At 35.2% G+C, this 15,948-nt stretch overlaps 1 protein-coding gene across 1 annotated transcript; it reads left to right on the top strand.

Annotated features, from left to right (window-relative positions):
* Positions 1–806: 806 nt before the first annotated feature.
* Positions 807–14,536, top strand: Lgr3 (Leucine-rich repeat-containing G protein-coupled receptor 3). The gene is made up of 21 exons (XM_076423854.1): positions 807–1,488; positions 2,547–2,666; positions 2,751–2,828; positions 2,995–3,097; positions 3,776–3,847; positions 3,922–3,993; positions 4,110–4,253; positions 4,361–4,429; positions 5,270–5,341; positions 5,418–5,489; positions 5,572–5,643; positions 6,224–6,295; positions 6,523–6,594; positions 6,707–6,777; positions 7,075–7,236; positions 8,742–8,887; positions 9,998–10,148; positions 10,986–11,115; positions 11,189–11,379; positions 11,464–11,622; positions 11,938–14,536. Exons 1-21 carry the CDS (start codon positions 1,401–1,403, stop codon positions 12,078–12,080), a joined length of 2,259 nt encoding a protein of 752 aa, XP_076279969.1. The 5' UTR covers positions 807–1,400; the 3' UTR covers positions 12,081–14,536.
* Positions 14,537–15,948: the final 1,412 nt, after the last annotated feature.

Below are 15,948 nucleotides of genomic sequence, written 5' to 3'. Positions count from 1 at the left end.
AATGTTACTGCATTTTTTGAGACTGTATGCATACTGTCTGCCGGGAATAGTATAAACGCTACGGTGCAACTTCTAGCCACGAACTGAAAGAATAAAGAACTTTTGGGAGCAATTACTGGGAACTTCCCAATTCGGGATCGGTGACGTCAATCTTTTGGACTTGTAGTCTTCTTCTGTAGCTTCGTTTATTGGCAGTTCATTCTTTCGGCTATTTTGTCGTGAATGCAGTATCATATTTTTCTTGTAGCGAAACAGTTTCATTGCAAATAGCTCGCTATCCAGAAGACGCGAATGAATCGTGGAATAAACTCTACAGTACTGTGCTTCATGCTTTGTAAGTAACTCGAAACGTTCAAGTACTTTATTATTTTTATTTTTATTGTGTTCCACACACACACATATACATATAATATATCTTCAAATCAGTGGGTTATCAAATCATTTCTCACAAAAATCAATATTTTGCAAAACCCCGAGGTGGTAGACAAATTTTGCGGCCAGATTTGAAGTTAGCGTGACGAAATCTACGGAAAATGATATATAGTATTAGATAAACCGCAAATTACTTGTAATTCTGCAAGTTTAACACAAGTTTTCAAAGTTAAAAACGTTCGTATCATAATCTTCCTACTTTAATATTTTGGCTTCAATTTAAAAAAAAATCATCGCTCTATCTCATCTCTATCTGTTAGAACTAAAAACGAATGAGACAAAGTAAGACTCGAAGGATGAATAGGGGAAGGATGAAGAGACGAGAAGAGAGGTGAATCATTATTGGTTTTTAAAGACTATCACAAGACTGAACACAAAGTTCATCGGTTTACCACTGTGCGTCGTCCTCAAAGGGTTAAGAATAAATATTAATGTAACACACTGTATCATACAACCACGTAGGTGCACCAGTTCTACTTTCAATAGAGAATAAGAAGGGAATAAGAATATAATTATAATTGCACTGGACAATCGATAGTGAATTAAATTGATATTGACACCTTGATAAAACGAAATTGAAAGTTTCTTCGTGGAATGTACACTTCCTCTACCCATGTCAGGTTAACGTCTTTATCCTCGTGCCGCGAGATATTCTCTTCAATCGGAGACGTCTATCTGTATCATTGAGATCGTCAAGATAAGAATAATTGATCGATGTAAATTCAGAATAGAATCCCGTCCACCAAACAGACAAGGAATACTCGTTTCGAGGACGATGGAGAGCGCGTGTGCGTGGCGACGGAGCTTGCAACGTGCTGGCGGATGCAATCAGTGTCATGCAGTCGTTGCACCGAGTACTCGTGAGGAACATTGTTCATTCGAAGAAAGCACGAAACTCGACCGGAACGGCGACGCCTGAGATCCTCTCTCGAAGATCTTACCGAGGGAATCAATAGTTTTCAGTCGACATGAGGTACAAACGCATCGGCGCGATCGGCACGTGTTTGATCACGTCACTATGCTTGCTTTCGGGACTCATGTACTATTTTAATCAAGGTACGTTGTTTTTCAACTTTCTAACCGGAGATAACGAGTTAATTCGTCGTTGGAGTTCGCTTCAGATATTTTTCATTTTTGCGAATATTTTACCGAGTCAGACTCGTGATGAGAGAAGATTTTAAACAAAGTGCAACAAATATGAATGCTACGCGTTTCTTTTAAAATATGAAATAAAATTTTATTCGTTTGTAATGGATATAATGTAATGGAGAAAATAGACAGAGGATCTTTATGCAGTTGCAACAAACTGGAGTGAAATGTTTATTTTCTTTCTTAATATGTTTAATAGGTCGAAAATAATATACATAAACTAATAATAATAAACAGTATTTTTAAATTCTTCTACTGTTTTTACTGTTTTAAATTATACCTACTCATCTTTTGTTATAAATGCATAAAATTCGCTGTCTAAATGTAGCCATAAAAAAAAAATATAAATTTTCTTTTCCCTTCCACGACATTTTTGGGGATAAAGACGTTTTAATCGCTTTAACTATAAAGAAAATATTAAGGCAAGAGATTAATTCTGTGAATGATATAGTTTATTGGTTAACCTTGAACTGAAAATTGACCTTGACATAACTTTGACTCGCGCAGCATTCTTCCCCCAGCAGTTTTTGTATTGCACAAATAACAAAGTTATTAGAAACCCCATCCATAACCATTGTTATGATTGAATTGTGTCACTACTGGCTACACGATTATCTTTTATCGTCAATAGCGACAATTTGCCGACGATTCAAATGAATAAATACACGCGTATTGGTTGGGTAGACTTTTCAAAGAATAAACGAAAGAGGAGAAACCAGTTACTGAGCAATTGGAAGAGGGAAGTCGCGTTATTGGCAGAAACAAATTATGTCCAAACAATTCCTTTAATTTCTACCACCAATTTCAGCCAATTTCTTTTCTTTGTTGGCAATGTGACATCACTTTCGATAGATTTCCACTCTTTTTGTCAACTGTATAAAGTGCTGTCGACAATGTTACGACGTTCAATGCGATGATTTTGAAACGATAAACGAATATCGCGAATTTGATCTTCCTAATTGCAGATAGCACAAGCTGCCCGATGGGATCGTTCATTTGCAAGAACACGACGAAATGCTTGCCTCAAAAATACTGGTGCAACGAGATAGAGGACTGCCCTTACGGTGACGATGAAAAAAATTGCTGTAGGTTGCTTTATTGTTTATTTCAATGATTATTGCATTGCGAATATAATTATGAAGATCGTGTACATTTTAACTGTCACATAGTTGATTCTAACGGATGGATGAACTGGTTCGAAACCAACAGAACTTCTATAGCAGACGCTGTAAAAAAACCCGATTGCGGTAATGTACATAATCCACCAGAGTCAGGCTACTGCTAACACTTCGACGGCCACACGTGATGTATTATATACATAATTTATTTCTAAGAGCTAAGAAACCGGTCGTCAAAGTGTTAAAGTGCTTTACACTGAAAAATTCAGTATTACAATTGTGAATTTTTTTTTAGATTATACCGATATTCCTCCCAGATGCATGTACCTAGGTTGTCGTACAGTGTGCCACTCGTATTCTGAAATACCACAAAATTTGTCGGTCAACGCTACTTCCATGTATGAATGAGTATTAAATACTTCCTATTAATATCAGGGACCAAAAATAACAGTTATTCTAAAATTGTCTACGATAAAAGTCATTTAGAAAAGTTGATTGTTATTGAAATTTAAGATAATGTACACAAAATATAAAGAAAAATATTCGAAGAACAAAATGATTAAAAAATATCGATTTTTATATTTTTTGGTTACAAATAACAGTTATTAGTCCAAACAATTGGATCCTCCTCGATAACTGTTATCGATGAAGAAAAACTGTTTCGATTGCTCAAAGCAGTTATTGATGAGAGAAGTTCATTCGATTGCTCAAAGCAGTTATCGACGAGAGAAGTTCATTTCGATCGCTCATAACAGTTATCGACGAGAGAAGTTCATTTCGATCACTCACAACAGTTATCAATGAGAGAAATTTATTTCTGTCACATATCTATCACCACAAAAATTAACAAAATAACAAAAAGACTCAGAAGCATCATTTTATAACCACGTATAAAATAAATTTACATAATATCATGTAATGTTTATTGGACATTTTTAAAGTGGAAACCAAAAAGTGATTAGTATCGTTTGCACGATAACTAAATCATTTTTAATATGTAATATGTAAATATAATTCTGCACGAATCTTTTCTAACAATATTTTTTCATTAGCTTAATTATGGCATCCGTTTTTAGATCTCTGTACAATAGTTCTGTCGAACACATTCCAGCGAACGCTTTCGCGCAATACCCAAATGTACTAATATTGTAAGTTTTTTTCAAAACAGTTCTTATAATGTTTTTTAAAAATTGCATAGAGAAGAATGTTTTTCGTTTTCCAGATATCTCGATGGCATTAACATTCATGAAATAGAAATTGGAGCTTTCGCAAATTTAGTGGAACTGTATTGGCTGTAAGTATAATTATTATAGAATTTATTACATTGTCGTAAACATAAACGTTCATGGAATAAATGTCAGTATTTAGAATTAGGTAGAAAAAATGATTAAAGCTAATGTGTATACACAGAGTTATGGATAATAATAAAATCAGCAAGTTACTGCCCGGCCATTTTACCGATTTAATGAGTTTGGAATCTTTGAAAGCGAATAAAAACAGAATCACTGTAGCTAATTTGTCAGACCTGGATGGAAGCACCAGTGTATCTTTCATGTAAGTTAAACAGAATCTTTTGGACATCTTTTATAGAATGTAAATAAATCATAGTATAATATTTCCAATACCTTTACCGCATTTAACATATTTTAAATGAACTGTAGAAATTTAAGTGATAATCGACTAACATCCGGAACTCTGCAGCTGCCATATAGATCGACGCTGGAGGAGATGTAAGTCTTACGTTTATTATAAATAAATTGCGGATTTTATACATCTATTACAAAACAGTATAAGCATTTCAAGAATTGAAGAATTTTAATTCTCTGAATTAAAAGCTCAACTGATTAAACTTACTAAGAAATACAGTGGGTAACGAATGTGTTCGAACGCACTTGAAAACAAAATAACTTTCTTATAATTGTACCAAACGACCTGATTTTTATAATCAATTAGAAGCATTGGTTTACGAAATGATCTGTAAAAAAGATTTCCCAAAAATTATAATTTACAAGGTTACATGTAAAAGTAAAAAAGCCATTTTTTAAAACTTTTTCATTTGGGCCCTTAAAGAAAATTTAAAATATATGTTTTGTAGAGTAGTTACATACATGTGCTGAAAATTTCATCGAAATCGATTAACATACACACCGCTACAAGCGGCTGAAAATGGTGAAAATCGTAGTTTTACTCGACTTTTGATCAGTTTCTGCATAAAATCCAACGAAAATTTTTTTTTATGTGTATAACTAACATAGATCTACAAAACATATATTTTAAATTTTCATTAAGAGCCCAAATAAGAAAGTTTTAAAAAATGCCTTTCTATTTTTGCATGTAACCTTGCAAATTATAATTTGTGGAAAATCTTTTTTCCATATCATTTTATAAACCAATGATTCTAAGTGATAATAAAAAATCAGGTCGCGTTTGGTACAATTATAAGAAAGTTATTCACGTTTGAAAGGACATTTGAATACTTTCGTTACCCACTGTAATTGTCTCCTGTATCTTACAATTAATGCACAGACAGTTTTTGTTTCGTATATAATACTCTAACAATAAATTTGTAGCATACTAGACCAGAACGATTTCGAAACCATACCGAACACTCTTTTCGTCGGATGTCCCGAATTAAAATCTTTGTACGTAAGTAAATATGAAAAAGCGAGATCAGGAAGTTAACATATGGCGTAGAACGATTCAATGTCAAATTTGTAGAAGCATGCAGAACAATGTGATAAGAACGATCGAAGAAGACACGTTCCTGCATTTGGATCAGCTGATAGAACTGTGAGAATACCGTCTATTTAAAAAAATTGAAGATTATGTTGATTGTAAGTCACGATATTTACGAAATAAATGTCTGTTGCAGCAAGTTGGCGTTCAATAAAATCACGAGTGTTCCGCTGAATGTGTTCCGGCCGTTGAAAAATTTAACGAAGCTGTAAGTACGCGCGAAACTGGACATCCGCGTAAATTGTAACGATACACGTCTTATGCTGCACGTGCTTGCAACGTATTTACTCGACATTTACCGTCGAACACGCCGTTAGAAATCCAAACGGTTGGAATGTCACGTATGGCCGACGTTAAAACTTTTATTTATTCGCGCGTCACGTTCGAAATTAAGGAGGCTGTACACTGCCTCGTAAAAATAATCCCGAGTATTATTTAGCACTTAAAGAATAATGCGAACGTGCATGATACATGAAAAAATTGAAAACAAATATATTGGGTTGGCAAGAAAATAATTTCGGTATTTGAAGGCGAAATAAAACCGCGAATTTCTTTATTTAAGCGATGAACTTTAATCAATAAAATATTTTCTTATTTATTCTTTTTGGCAAAAGATCATCGAACAAAAGAAAAAATATCTTATTCATTAAAATTCATTGTTTGAATAAAAAAATTGGGCTCTATTTCACCTTAAAATACCGAAATTACTTTCTTGCCAACAAAATATTTGTAGGTTCCTTAAATTCATGCGAGTAAAACTAATTAAATTTTCAATAATTTTATTGCAGGGAGTTGGGTTACAATAATCTCCACAATTTGCCGATGGCAGTGTTCTATCCGATGAAGAAACTTCAGTCTCTGTAAGTTATATTCATTATCTGCTTTTTATTAAATGGAATGCGTATGTAATGATTGGACAGCAGATCTTTATGCAAAATAAAAATGTTCTACTTGATTTGCAACGAACTGGAATGAAATAGACATTTGTGTTCTTTCTTAATATGTTTAACAGTTCTTCTGTTTTCACTGTTTCAAATTACACCTACACATTTCTGTCATAATTTATGTTTAATGTTGTATATTTTAGTGATTTAGAAGGTATAAACTTGGATTCACTGACCAAGAACGCATTCGAAGAGTTCCATGAGCTGAGTGACGTGTAAGTAGATTCGGATGTTTTTAATCAGACCAGTCTCACATAAGTATAAAACTGTTCTTATGTTTCGATTTCCTATGTAAATTATATAATTTTTCAATTGATATGTTGTCAGATATTTCAAAAAATTTCACTATTGTGCAACATATGCACCGAAAGCACAAAGATGTCGACCTTTCAGCGACGGTAAGAGGATTGCATGAAGTCTAGATGTTTCCAATTCATCCAAATCTTATGCATGATCAAATAATTATAGTATACAATTTGTGCGATCGAAAAAATTAAATTGGCATATAAATAGATTGACACAAACTATGCTTTCATGGAATGAGCAAACGCATATCTAATTGTTCGACTATTTCTATCTTCAGTAATTCGTTGAGGAAATAAATTGTTCAGGCCAGTTGAATTTGCGTAAATATTCACAGGCTGTATTAATGTATCAAAACAATTAATTTAGTACAGCCATGTCTTTTACTTAAGGTGTCTCGTCACTGGATCACTTGCTGGATAAAACTCTGCTACGAACTGCAGTGTGGGTAATATCCTGCGTTACTTGTATGGGGAACGTGCTCGTTCTTTGGGGAAGATTCACAGCTACGGATGAGAATCGGGTGCTGACTATTATCATCAGAAACCTGGCCGGTTAGTCACGACGAACTGTAATGTATACAGTTAGGAGCAGAACTGATCACACACACTTTGAATCAGAATAATTTTTTTATGAATGGACCAAACGACTTCAATTTCTCTGTAAGGCTAGAAGAATTAGTTGAAGAAAAGAGCTAGAAGAAAAAATGCATTTGGTCGGAATTGTGAAAAACAATAGAAAAATTAATTTTTTACCACGTTTTTATTAGCTCGCTTTTTTGTCTGTCTGTCTGTTTGTTTGTTTGTTCGGTATAAATTTTGCAATTGATTTTTAAACTACTTCCCCATGAGCTAGAGACTTGAAATTTTAAACATAACTCAGAACTGGATGACAATGCAATATTTAAAAAAAATTTTAAAAAAGCCTATGCGTTTAGGAGATATAAATTATTAATAAATTGAACCGTTACACCTCCCCGCGCGACGCTCGGTAGTACGTCATCCCGTTCATCGTCCCCACTCCGCGCGACAGCGCTCCATACTCCATTACGTGTTCCCACTCTGACTCATCCCCACTCCACTGACCCGCTTCGCACCGAAGGAGCTCAGTGTGCGTCAGTGTGCGTTCGAGCTCCGTGCGGTGTTTACAAAGTTACTATGTATTATTATACTATAATAATGTTTATTTACCAAGCGAAAGAACAGTTACACCAAGATTCTCCGTCGAACTAATTATTCAAATAAAAATAGATTTTTGTCGTTTAAAAAACGGACTAAAAAGTATAAAATAATTTTTCCTAGCCCCATTCTGGTCCCTAACCCCATACAGATAGTCCTAAAAAGTTGTGGTTGGGAATTTTTAGTAGCTATGAAAATACTTGTAAGATTTAAAACGAAAAACGTGGGGCGCAAGATGATAGTAAGGAGTGTAATGATGATAGTAAAAATCAATTTTTACTATTGTTTGTCACAATTCCGACCAAATGCATTTTTTCAACATATTTTTTAGACTTCATTTACTAAACTAATTCTTCTAGCCTTACAGAGAAATTGAAGTCGTTTGGTCTATTCATAAAAAAGTTATTCTGATTTAAAGTGTGTGTGATCAGTTTTAATAACTGTATGTATTTCAATTTATTCATATTTTCAAACAATCTCCATGTTCACCATTCTTATCTGAATTCATCTAAAATTGTAAGTCAGGCTTAAAATTATAATTTGACCGATAATAAATTAGTCTACCAAAGATCAACAAGCTTCTCGTGTACACATGAAGTTTCTGAAAAAAGAATCGCGAATAACAACCGGAATTACGTGTCGATCATTAATAAATATAGTGTCAAGATCTTCCGCAGTCGCTGAATAAGTCCTTCTGCTTGTAGATAGTGGTGCATAAGTAGATGCAAAATCGGCATTATCATAAATAAAAAATCCACGCGTTGTAAACGTTCCACGTTGCCGTAAAAACGATTGATCGGCCATATTTGACCCTAATATCCTCGATCATAAATCAATGACTCGCATGGGCGTGTTATGGGAGTCACATAATCCTTTTACAGTCTCCGACACGTTGATGGGAGTCTATCTGTTCATAATCGCCGTGACGGACATGATATTCCGCGACAAATACAATCAAGTCGCCAGTTCCTGGATGTCATCCTGGTTGTGCATCTGTTTGGGAATTTTGGCGATGACGTCGTTAGAGGTACACAAGGTTTTACTTTTAATACTAGAACAGGTTTCGCATTCTTGATATATTTTACAATTGTAGAGATTAAGATGATCAACATACATTTTCAAAAAAAAAACAGACCAATTTTGTGCGTAAAAGACGTTAGGACCGAAGCGAAAACTTCTATCGGAATTGTACAGTAGACCGGATTGAAAAACGACAGGGCGTGATCAAAATCTGATGTGAAAAAATGTGAAAAATGTATTTATCAAAATCCCAAAGTTGTGCTAAAGTTAAAAGAGTTTAAAACTACTGTTATATTGTTCCCGACCTACTAAGCATATCTATATAAATAAAAATCAAATGCTGTTCGTTGGTAAGCGCATCACTTGAGAACGGCTGGTCCAATTTGGCTAATTTTTTTTCTAAAATGTTCGTAATAGTCCGAATAAGTTTTTAGGGTAAGAAAAATTGGAAAAGTAGCCCGGAAAAATGGAAAATTCGGGAAAAACTAAAAGTGCATTTTGAATCATATTTCAATACAACAAAAAAAACGAACGTCGCAGCTTTTAATCAATATTTCAATAGGAATTTACATTATCAACGTGACTGTTTGCATTATCGACATTACCAACATCCGTCAGTTCATTTTTTTGTATTTCAATTTATGAATTTACATTGTCGACGAATTAAACTATGTGCGAATGTACAATTTTTTTCATATTGTCAAAAATTGTGACGTCATTAGTGCGCCCATTGTGCGCCTCCCGCCAGGGCAACCCGTCCGGAGGGCCTGGTTGCTAGGGCGTGCCGAAGACACGCCACGAGCAGCTAGTTTTGAAATAAAATTAATTTCTATTTCACTCCGCTGAATAGCGTTTCACCTCGGAGCGTGACGAGTTAGACTCGTTCACTGTCCATCAATTGTGTACGCGGTGCGCCTAAAGTAGTTTTCACTTCAAAAAATGTGATAGGTACCATTATTTTCCTAAAAGAAGCATAGAGCTTGAATATTTTGCTTCTAAAAAGTTTTTGGAAGCAAAATAGAACTGTTATTTGCTTAAACGATTCCTCTGAATCGAAGCGAAGTCCCCGCGGATCTGTTACCTCGTTAATGTACTGAAGTAGAACTGATCTGTCAAGGTTTCAGTATTGATCCTGTCGTTCATGTCGCTGGAGCGATATATGCTAATCGTAGCACCACTGAAAGGTCACCGTACCATGACACCGCAGACAACATCCGCAACCATGATCGTCACATGGATCATCGGAGTTACTCTAGCGCTTGTGCCAGGTTCGTCCATTGAAGCTTCTTATTTGTTCGTGAAGAGCACAGCTGCATGATCCTTGATAATATGTAATAACATATCAAGATGTCCGGCTGCCAGTTAACCCGCCGGTTATAATAACGTAATACGAGCTTGACATCATTATCTTATCTTCGCCTTTTTGTGAATCAATTAACCCTGACGTCTCGTGTTTTATTACTCGACTATAATCGGTCGGAAGCAATAACTTCGAATAGTCTCCGAGACTATCGAAGCCTGGCTTTTATGGACTGATCGATAATCATTTATTTATTCTTCTTCTTTAATATATCGTTTATTTTCGTTGTATTTACTGTATACATAGTTTAAAGATTGCGGATCTTTATGCGAAATAAAAACTTTCAACCTCCACTCCAACAATGTGGAGCAAAACAAAGTTTATAAATCGATTTGTGATCTTGTCTTCGTACAGTTATTAATTCACAAATAATTAATAATTTTCGGGATTCCTCAGGTCATTTCGAGTAACTTTTTCCTTTGCGAAAATGTTCCCCGCCGATTTGTTAACGAGTTATTCGCGAAAAACACGGACCAATCAGAGCGTGGCTATAGTTGAGCGACGCGTTGGTGTTGGCCGAGCTGGAATCTGACCAGCTAGCCGCGCTCTGATTGGTCCGCGTTTTTCGCGAATAACTCCTTAACAAAGCCGCGAAGACCATTTTCGCAAAGGAAAAAGTTACTTCAAATGACCTGAGGAATCACACTGAACCCAGTAAAAAGTTTGGTCATAAAAGACAATTAACAATGACTAATTGTGAGAGCAGGAATGAATTTGCAATAATAATTTCGATACGTGTTAATAGTTATTCATTGGAAAAGCAGCACAAAGTTTTACGGAGTCAATGGAATGTGTTTCCCCTTACACATTGACGAGCCGTACTCGATTGGATGGGAATACTCGGCTTTCATTTTCTTAGGATTGAATCTCACAGGGTAACTCATCTTTTCCATTATAATATTGAGAATGAAGAAGTGTATAATTTTTCCGACGTCCTATATGTTGCAGACTGATTACGATCGGCTACGTTTACGCAGGGATGTTCGTGAGCATCTGGAAAACAAGACACGCGTGTTCTCTGTCTGTTCGCGATTCCGAATTCGCTCTGAGGTTCTTCTTGATCGTTTTAACAGATGCAGCTTGTTGGGCGCCGATTATAATTCTGAAAATTAGAGCTATGATGATGTACCCTATACCAGGTATTCATTCATTTCTACATTTTGTCGAACATTTTATTTTTACAACTAACGTGTCAAAATGCATTTAATACGTTTTTATTTCAGCGGATCTGCACGCCTGGCTAGTAGTTTTCATACTTCCCGTTAACAGTGCGGTTAATCCTTTACTGTACACATTTACCACTCCAAAATTTCGCGAGAGACTGAATAATGGATGGTTCGGGAGATTTCGGAGTTTTGTTTCGCGGAATAGTTCCTCTGGAGGTATGAATTTACATTTTTATAATTTTATGTGTGCATCTTTGCTAGACAGCGGATTTTATGCATTTATGACAAAAATGAGTAGCTGTAATTTAAAACAGTAACAACCTATTAAACATATTAAGAAAGAAAGTAAATTTCTATTCCGCTCCAGTTGGTTGCAATTCAGGTAGAACATTTTTATTTTGCATAAAGATCCGCTGTCTAATACCTTTAATATTTTTTCAAAAAAATACTTGTCTTCATACTTGCACTTTTATCAAGTAAGATATAAATTCTAATAGCATATTAAATAAATCTGATTTGATCTGTTAAAAGGTGTTACAGATTCGCAAGAGTTCGCGTCAGTAAGGAAGAAGCACGTGCTATTATTCCTCCCGAATGTAACTCGTAACGATCAGAAAAAACCTCCTACGTTCCCCTGTGTTTTACCTATAAATGTCGATCATTTGCACAATTAATCGCATCTATCCGAGAGATTCAGAAAATTTGATATGACAGAGATATATTCATCTAAATGTAATTTAGATTCTTGTTCGGCTTACAACTAAAGAGAACTATAACGAATGATATTACTGCATTAAATCAGCAACTGAGGTAGAGGTAACGGTTTCATGACACGATACTAATGTTCTGATAAATCTCGTGTGCTGCTGAAATACAGTGTATTATACGAGTTCAACAATAAAAATTTGTTACCAGTAAGAGAATCACGTTCCACATGCTGAAAAACATACCATGATGTTTTTGTAACTGTTAAAGCATGTATATACTTGAAACAATTATGAATAATATTGTTAGCCAATAGGAATGATTTATTATTTTTTGGTTTAAAAATGACGTTGGAGACTTCAGTGAACTATTCGAAAAACATTAACGGAACATCTGATTGGATATATTTAGACCACACAACTAATGAATAAATTTTATGACGAAAATGAATAAATAAAAAAGAAAATACATTTTTGATCTTACGTTCTTAGAACACACGAACATAATCGCTTAACATAATACAATCGCTGTATTTACCGTGTTCCCGCGAGACTCGAAATTCCAGCAGGAATGAAAACAATAATTTGGGAATATAATTAATTATTTTCATAAACGGGTATCGATATTTGACTGTGTTACAGCAGTTCATAAATTACAATACCGGCGAAAAAACGCATCACTGCAATCTACGATTCGCCGCGACGCGACGTGGGCCGGCTCTTATGCGATATAATGTATAATTTATGGTAGATGGCCAATGGGAGAGTCCCGTTAAGGGGCCTCGATACTTACTTCAACACAGTTCGCTTTTTTCGAACTGATTTTTCTTCTGTCGTGCGTCCACGATTCCATTTCGAATAAAATTTCATTCACTTGCTGCCACGTTACTGCGTTATTAGTAGACAGCGGATTTTATGGATTTATGAGAAACATGGATAGGTGTAATTTAACACAGTAAATATATTAGAAGAATTTAAAAATACTGTTATATTATTGTCAACCTGTGAAACATATTAAGAAAGAAAATAGATTTCTATTTCACCACAGTTTGTTGCGATCAGAGTTGGGCATTAATCGATTAAAATTTTAATCAAGATTGATTGATTAATGTGTACGATTAAAAAAGGTAATTATTGAAAAATCGACGATTGATTCAATCGATTGATAAAGTTAATCGTCAATCGTTGATTAAAACAAGAAGTCATCGAAAAAAACATAAAAGCACGTATTAATAAGTATTTAATCGTTAACCGCAATTTTTTTTAACGACTAAACTAGGAGATTAATTGTTAATTGCGATTAGCGATTGAAGTAGAAATTTATTCGTCAATCGTTGATTAAATTTTTGCCCAACTCTGGTTGCGATTCAGGAAGAAAATGCTTATTTTGCATAAAGATTCGCTGTCTAGTTATTAGAGACTAATCTCTAGACTGCGGATGTTTATGCAATTTTCAATTTTTGTAGACGAATTTTAAGAAAGTGGAACAAAATAGAATCTTATTTTTAGATCTGAAATAAATGAAAATCGTACGAAATTCTGTCATATTTTATATCCTAGCATTTATTGAAAATGTTCAAAAGTCATAATTGTATAAAGATCTGCAGTCTACTGATCACGAATTGGACAAATGTCACAGTTGTAATAGTTTATAATAATGGCTGTCGCCAAGACATTGAAGACGAGCAACACACATATTTAATAAACATTTTGGAAAACCCCTACACACTATTTAAAATATAAATCAACGTCGCGAGTACCTGTCAGCACGAAGATTCCGCGATTGGTAATAGTTCTGAAAAGCTGATCCGACGTTAGGCGAGGTGCTGCCCTAATAACAAAACCTGTTGCGGTTAGGTGGGCGAGCGAAAATCAAGTCAGTTATTGTTAGTTGTACAATAAGAAAATCATACGGGCTGAACTGACCCGAAGGATTCCTTGATAACGGTGCAGCATCGCGGAACACGATTGGCCGATAGATCAGAATGGATGCAATAAATTTTTCGTATGCATTCGTAGTCTTCGTTAGGAGTAATTTATGTACCGTTTAGAGAACGACTTCTACGTAGGAGTGCATAACCAGCGCGTCCTCGGAACACTATGGTCGTAACTTTTGCATTGGGAATGCAGCTCGTAAAACCGCTGCTGAATTCTGTAAAATTCCGTGCAATAGGCCGACGCCGTTGCTCGGACCGATTAAATCGTAAAAACTGTCATTACGGAGTTACTGCCGCGGTAATACCGTTGCTAGACAACAGAATTTTTAATTATCCAAATCGGACCAACGTGCCACCTCGGGACTTATGGTCATTAGTAGAGTCTGAATAAAAATCATTAAAATGAATATGTAAAACTTTGTAAAATTAATTCTAAATGTCGTTCAACAATTACAGAATGTTTACGGATTCCAGGGCAAAGTATTGAGAAAGTGCACACGTTGATTTCGAAGAGAAAGTAGCAATAATCAATCAAGCAATCGGTAAAATTAACTTCCCTACACTTCAGAAAAGTTGAAATTAATAGCGATGGTATTAATTACGGATATAAACGGTAATATCCCATTAAGAGCATCACTGAGCTATGATCTCGATTTGTTCGAGTTGCTTCGTCTTTCATCAAGAAGACACACTATCTTCGTTATAGATTGTTACACAGTGTAGCACTGAAGCTAACTTCCATTACCCACCGTAACGTCTAGCACAACAATCAACTTTGTTGTTCAGTTAGTTATTACAGCCCATCGGTAGTTGAGGGGCACAAAAGATCATAGATCCCTCCTTCGGCGTTTATTATATCAAAGCTTACTTGTTTTGATGTGAAATTGAATTTCTGACAAATTCGTTAGTCTTATTTTATAGCTTAGGGGGTGACATAATTGGATTTTATTTATGACAAAAATGTGTGAAATTAACATTCTGACAAATTCATTAGTCTCATTTTATAGCTTAGGGCTTAGGGTAACATAATAGGGTTTTATTTGTCACAAAAATGTGAAATTAACTTTCTTACAAATTCATTAGTCTCATTTTATAGGGGAACGTAATTGGATTTTATTCAATCAAAATCAATTTGTGTTTCCAGTTTGCAGCAATTCGGATAGATAATTTTTATTTTGCCTAAGGAGTCGTGATCTATTGATCGTATCGATGATTGAATAATTCATGCAATCTGTTTGGTAGTTATTCTACTTTCCTCGGAGTATCGTAGATGAAAATAAAATGGGAAGCGTGATAAACACGGTGGCCTGGTCGCGTAACTTACTTCTCCATCCGTGAAAACGATTTCTCTCGTTGTTCGAGTGGAATCATTGAATCATCCCACGGACTCGGTTATACCGTGCACTCGGTGGCTATTTCTCAACGTGATGGTTGCACATGCATCCTTTATTTTCCCAGGTACATGCACCGACATACCCACCTACTGTGGATCAAGGACGGCGCATTGCACGTTCACCTGCATGCTTATTCGCGATTTTAAAATCCTGATGAAGATTTTGCGCGTCACTCTAACGAACTTTTATTGATCGTCCGGCTACCACAACACTTAAGCGTGATGCAATTCGGTTTTACTCTAACGAGAGGATTATTAGGCATAAAAATCCTTTTCTTCCATTCAAGGCCGCGACGTGACGCGTCTTGATTCTGCTTGCTGGGAACAATGCGATCAATTGATTAGGCATTTAGGATTTTATCGAATGACGAGGAATGAAAGTTAACCCTTAAATGGTACCCTGCGATCTTTTGTGATCTCAGCAAATTTTGCTCTTATTAAAAGTTCAATAAATGGACTAGAAAAAATCGTATCTTAATTTTTAATGTGGCATCGTACAGAGGAAGGT

This window comes from Lasioglossum baleicum, chromosome 5 (genome assembly GCF_051020765.1).
Source record: "Lasioglossum baleicum chromosome 5, iyLasBale1, whole genome shotgun sequence".
NCBI classification, from domain to species: Eukaryota; Metazoa; Arthropoda; class Insecta; order Hymenoptera; family Halictidae; genus Lasioglossum; species Lasioglossum baleicum.
Note: the sequence above shows the minus strand (reverse complement) of the source record. Positions and strands in the feature narration are given on the sequence as shown.

What these genes read in the sequence shown, in the direction of transcription:
- Lgr3 (XM_076423854.1), top strand. Translation starts at nt 1,401, where the DNA reads ATGAGGTACAAACGCATCGGCGCGATCGGCACGTGTTTGATCACGTCA. An exon ending in AGATCGACGCTGGAGGAGAT is followed by an intron (nt 4,430 to 5,269) that starts GTAAGTCTTACG and finishes ATAAATTTGTAG; the next exon opens with CATACTAGACCAGAACGATT. An exon ending in TTGGATCAGCTGATAGAACT is followed by an intron (nt 5,490 to 5,571) that starts GTGAGAATACCG and finishes TGTCTGTTGCAG; the next exon opens with CAAGTTGGCGTTCAATAAAA.